This window comes from Opisthorchis viverrini, assembly GCF_000715545.1.
Source record: "Opisthorchis viverrini unplaced genomic scaffold opera_v5_125, whole genome shotgun sequence".
Classification (NCBI taxonomy): Eukaryota; Metazoa; Platyhelminthes; class Trematoda; order Opisthorchiida; family Opisthorchiidae; genus Opisthorchis; species Opisthorchis viverrini.
In genome coordinates this window covers 344,175-349,939 of record NW_008751786.1, presented here as the reverse complement: position 1 = coordinate 349,939, position 5,765 = coordinate 344,175, and the positions used below count along the sequence as shown (strand labels likewise).

The 5,765-nt window shown below is 46.0% G+C and overlaps 1 protein-coding gene across 1 annotated transcript in view; it reads left to right on the top strand.

Moving 5' to 3' along the window:
- T265_13998 (hypothetical protein) overlaps positions 1-5,527 on the top strand; it is a gene marked incomplete at both ends in the record, with an annotated part of 46,166 nt that extends 40,639 nt beyond the window's left edge. Inside the window, 2 exons of the mRNA XM_009171583.1 lie at positions 1,682-1,784; positions 4,687-5,527. Coding sequence (XP_009169847.1) covers positions 1,682-1,784; positions 4,687-4,730 — 147 coding nt within the window. The remainder of the gene's footprint in view (positions 1-1,681; positions 1,785-4,686) is intronic.
- Positions 5,528-5,765: the final 238 nt, after the last annotated feature.

Here is a 5,765-nt window from a genome sequence, read left to right as displayed (position 1 = left end):
TACTTTCTCCGCAGGTCCCAGCTATAGGACTGACCGTTTTGCTCGCCCTGCATCACACTCAGATGCAGCTTCTGCACGTCCGAGTTCAGTTACAACCCTAAACACTTACGGCAGTGAAGCAGTGCCAACACTGATGTTGCTGTCTTTGATGATGATGATGACTACCCAGCAGATCGATTGTTCGTAACCCCGTAACATCTGAACCAATGCACCGAAGCGCATTGGTTCATGCTGCCACCGCTTCCTTCGGGAATAAGGAAATAGGAACCACGAGCACTCTGATGATTTGCAGCCAAGTTATAGACTGTCCACCTATCGATCATCTCCATCCGATACAGGGTTTGGGGAAAAAGGTTCTACGAAGCAGGTGGTCCTTTGGCCTAGGGAGCACATGACCTAATCAGCGTAACCTGTGGAGCATAACCAGTTGATTTATCAAGAGATAGTGGACTATCGTGAAAACCACCTGGCGTGGCTCAGCATTACTCGAATTCCACCAGACCCGTGCAACGCTTCGGAAGCACCGGTGGTCAAACACAGAGAATCTTCGAAGATTTTCCGCACACAACTGCCACGTTTATGGCCCGTAAAGTGGGATAGATCGGACCTAGGCATTGTGCACTCTACCTTTGACGCTAATGTCACTTCAGAACTACAGATATCGGTGGTTTGCAAACGCTGCTCTGGCCTCCCTAATTTTGTCTTTCGCTGTTCCACCGGGACCTATGCAGTTGCCTCGACTGACAAATTAATCTGTCACGTTGGTGGGCCCAGCTGCAAGTATGAGTTCTGGGCTTGGTTCCACCTGCTCTACTCTTTACAGGTGCGAAGCTCATACCGAACTGTGCAGCAGAATTATCCAGCTTATTCGTAGTAGTTTGCATTTCTAAAGGATGTGATCCAGGAAAAACAATACGGTCCTCGTACTCAATATCCGGCAGATCAATGTTCCCAAACCTATGTGGTCATTTTTTCTCATATTGTCTTTCATCGGTAGTTTGCATTTCTAAAGGATGTGATCCAAGAAGAACAATACGGCCCGCGTACTCAGTGTCCGGTAGATCAATGTTCTCAAACCTCTGTGGTCATTTTTTTTTCATATTGTCTTTCATCATTCCCGTTTACCCGAGGCGCTTTGCGCAAGGTCGATGTGGACTGTCGTTATTTTAAGTGTTTCACAACCTGTGCAACGCCATTTGTTCCATACGCATGACTGCCTATGCATTAACTTTCGCCATTCAGTCTTTCGCCAGTGTCCATAGATCAATACTAGTCACCTGACCATCTTGCCAGAGCGATCGTAACTAGTTGTCCTACGTCACTGAAGATCTAAGAATAGTCCGTTGTTTTCCGAAATCAGCTGATTAAATTTGGGACTCAAGGTTATTACTTGATTAATTTATTGCTACAAGCTTCTTCGAGGAGATTTATGGGCTTCAGCAGGGTTCGCAAAGAAGATTTGTACCCATTGATTTCCGTCACCAATCCTGAACACCCTAATTTGATCATAGACGTAGGTGGTCGACGTTCCTTTTACCACCATTGGTCAGAGACTTTGGGTGACCCGTCGTCATCCATACTGCGATCAAATATCGTGTTTCTTGCTTCAGCATACTGTATTCCTCTTCTTTTATTTGTTGTTTTGTAACTAACCAATCGGACTTCGATTTTGCACTTTCAGCCCGTCGCACAGTACCCCTTCACTCACGAATCAGACAATTTGCCAAAGGAGAAACTCAAGCTATTGATATGGGACGAAATACAACAGTTCAAGGTCAACCCGGGTAAGTTTCCTGCTAGAGGAGTTAGTTTGTCTTGAAAAGCTTGAAAATTCCTGGTCATTGCCGTCTTCCTGCATCGGGACTCCGAGACGGACCATACCAATGGTTGAAAGCCCTGTCGCGCCCTCGATGGCGCTGGTGCATTCATGCTGTTGCCTCCAATGCATGGCTCCCTTCCCAAATCCCCCAGTCAACAGTACACTGACAGTGCTGAATTTATCTTTATTCGTAATCATCCACAGTGCACATCTCACAAGAGTTTCGAACCGCGACCTCCCGGTCAGTGGCTAAATACTTAATCATTCGGCCACGAGCAACTGACCAACGCATTGCACAATGTCTGGATTGTGTTATAAGTTGATCCTATTGATGTCTATTGATGACTCTTGGCCGAGTGAAACAGCACGGGACGACCAAGAGGAGTGGCGCGGGTTCGAAGCCTTTCGAAGATCGGTGAAGTGCCACCCAATGATTCGATGACGGTCGCAGGATTTGTAGAATTCACATCCACATCACTCACCACAGTCCTCCCGTCCTGGCACAGGGGGGAGCGCTGAATTCGAGTTTCACTCTCACTGGGGTTCATAAGCACAGGATATCCCTGGCTGTGCCAAGGTTTAAACTTTGAACCTGTGAGGAGAGCATTTTGCCGTTATCTCACCAGCGCAATCTGCGCGCACCTGAATCACCACCTCTGAACAGGCAGGCAATGCTGGTATTTATGCTTGAGCGATGTGATTGGTTCGCACGACGGACCGAACAATGACCCCGTAACCGTTAGGTCGGTCAACTAACTCGTCTCCATCAGGACTTCGCAATGAGGACACTTGAAACCTGATGGACAATTTTCGATGGTTGCGGAACGTGTAGACCTTACACCACTCTCGTACGCTCACTTTACATGTATGGAGAACAACATCTGGCGCTAATGCTGAGATTGTTGGTGCTCTAGTCGTGACGTAATTAAGTTGCTTATCAGAAGGTAACAAGCACTAACAAAGATCTGTCTTAGGTGCACTTGGTAATGCGAAAATTGGAATGAGTCAAAACAGTGAATTATCGTTTGAGGACACTTGTTGAGAGTTCCTGAGTGAAGTTCTGGACGCGGGGCGTGTCTTCTCTGCATATAGCTGCTACACATGTTCCGTGGAGACTTACGCAGCTCTGTTGACTTCCTGTCCTGTGAGCGCGAGTGTGTGTGTTTGGCCGAGTTGCATGCCTATTTATTGTGTGCAGTGTGAAGAGAGGGGTGTCCCTTCGTGTTCGATACTTGCACGAACATGAATACAACTTGGCCTGATGTGTTAGAGTTCATAAGCCTGGCGCGTTAAATAATAATAAAAATAATAATAATAATAATAATAATCAGCGAATATACACTCATTTGCAGACTAATTTGGTTCTTTCGAGAGACTCACCTGGAACCCAGTTGAATCCCTCGTTTATGATGTTCTCAGGCTGTCGATGGATTTTCAGTAGTACGTTACAAAAATAATAATAATCGTTCAGCTGCAACACCCTTTCGATGCCTAACTGCCATGCCGCCAGAAGGTTGCACGAGGGCTGGGATACTGCCAGGTTGCCCAAGCCTAGACAGGGGAAGTCGAGAGGCAGAGGTCGGGTTCGAACCACGAACCTTCCGGTCAGTAAATTCGCGCTCTAACCACTTGGGCCATCTCGCCCCCCTGGCGCGTTACGCAAATGGTAGCCGCGTGAACAAAAATGGATGAGAATTTGTAGTGCACAGGTCGGCTAGGGTTGCAAGTGGGACAGGAATTGTTACGCGGTTTGAGTGTTTGTGACACGTTGTCTGATGAGTGACCTCTACAAGCTCCAATAAGAGCGAAAATCGGGTCCAGTGCTTCCCCTCTCTGGTTTGAACTCACCACAATGATCGCACCAGACCAGAAGGAGGACCGTTATTATTCGATTGAGTAATTGATTATTTATCCTGATGACTACTTCCAACAAAGGTGAAATGGTTGTAAAAGGCTTTTGGATATTTCAGCGTTGCTTGATTTTATTTATAGCGTGAAATCTCAAATAGATAACAAGAATCAGTATCCGGTGCCATAAGAAGGTTGCTAGGTTGTTGCAATCTACTCAAGATTTCCTCAACCGTTTGATTTCGTAACGCCCTCCCCTCGCTGACGGCGCATTTCATCCGTGAAGAGCCATGTGAACGCGTGCGAACTAGTCCACAAACACTGTAGTTGTTTCACTCACCAAACCAAAGGGATGGAAAACTGATAGTTGAGCGACTTGTGGTTGCTGACGTCATTCCATTGTGGTTTTTCATGTGGATGCACTTGCGTGCCTGTTCGATCTGATCGATCATAGTCCTAAAATAATATTTTGAGACGGAGATGGGCATTTTGGCGGGTTGCATATGCAGTAATGACAATTTTCGAATTTCACTGTAAGGTTCTGCTGATGTTTTCACGAAGGAAATTACTCACAAGGTTGCTGAAGACTCTCCGACATCCCACGAACGGTTTCGCCCTTCCAGTTCGGGCTCATCAGGTAGGCGCGCAGTCCCCGAGTTTCCATCAACATTATGATCTACTTTAACCCAAATTGGACTGTTTTCGAGAAATACATTCATTTGTAAATCAATTTGGTTTTCACAAGAGACTCAACTGAATCTCTCGTTTATGATATTCTACAACTGAATATGCTGCACACAGGCCGCCTCATGTTTCAGTTCGCACGATATTCGAGATATCGCAGTACATTATCATGAAGGAAACTACTCACAGCAACCTTGTGAGTAGTTTCCTTCTCTTAATGTTGTTTGTGTGTGTTCGGTAGTGACTTTGAGATGACGTCCTATTTCACCTTCTTCTTCCAGCCCGTACTCCGTTTTATTTTTATGGCTTCATCTCTTCTTTTTTGCACTTTGTAGATCGAAAAACGGCTCCGTCGAACAGTGCTCCTCAACCTAGCTAACACTTATCCAGGTGCTGATACAATTAATTTTCCACAGGAACCCTTCCGAACCATCGGTCCGTTAAGGGGTTGCACGTTCCACGCACGCAGCAACTGGATTTATGTGCTGGTTGCCCTTATTTCGTACCATTCTTTATCTCCGGTTGGTGAGAGATCGCCTGACTCGCCTATAGATTGCCGACAGCTTTCGCTTCCCCTCCTTCCGTCTTTCTCCCGGCTTCCGCACTCCGCCCAACCCCCTACCCCGATCCCTCCCTACCCCCTTACATTCTCTGTCAACAGACTTGCCGTCAGTTCGGTTCATCTGCGCTGTGAATTATTCAGTTAGTTCGTGGCTGTCATGACACCTCACCGTTTCACTCCTCCTGTTGTAATTTATATTTTGTTTACACTCGTGGACTTCTTTGTGCGCCCCTTCCATGCATTTAATCCCCCCTCCCCGTCCCAAAAATAATTCCTTCTCGTGATCGTATTTTTACTTTTTGTCATTTTAAACATTTCCTTCAAATCGATGTAAATGTTCCCTCATGTGGCGCTACCTATTGACCACCCTAATGATTGTTTTGGTTCGTTCTCCATTCAATTTTTGAGCGATAAAGCCTAACTCATCCAAAGACACAATCGAAATGGTAGTTTCTCAAATTCTGGTGGTAAGGATTCGCTTCCGTCTGAACTAGAAGAGAACTTGGACTCGGAAGAAGGAGTGAGAAGTGTTCTTTAGGCTTTCTACCATTTGGATTCTCACCGTTAAATTATCCAATTCCAATGAATTTTAATAAATATCACAATATGCTGCCAGTATTGATTTAGTCAATCACGCAAAATAATCGTAATCAGCTGATATCCGGTTGGAACTCTTGTCAGCATCAGGTGTGCTTTGATTTTCAGGTGGGAAGCACGATTGATGGAGATGCAAGAACCACATCCATCTGATGAGCAAACTCAGCTGCGCTGATCACTGCTGTCTTCCTGGATATGGACCCCGAGACGGGTTAGAGACACTGTCAGACATAGTCCAGTCGCGCCCTCAATGGC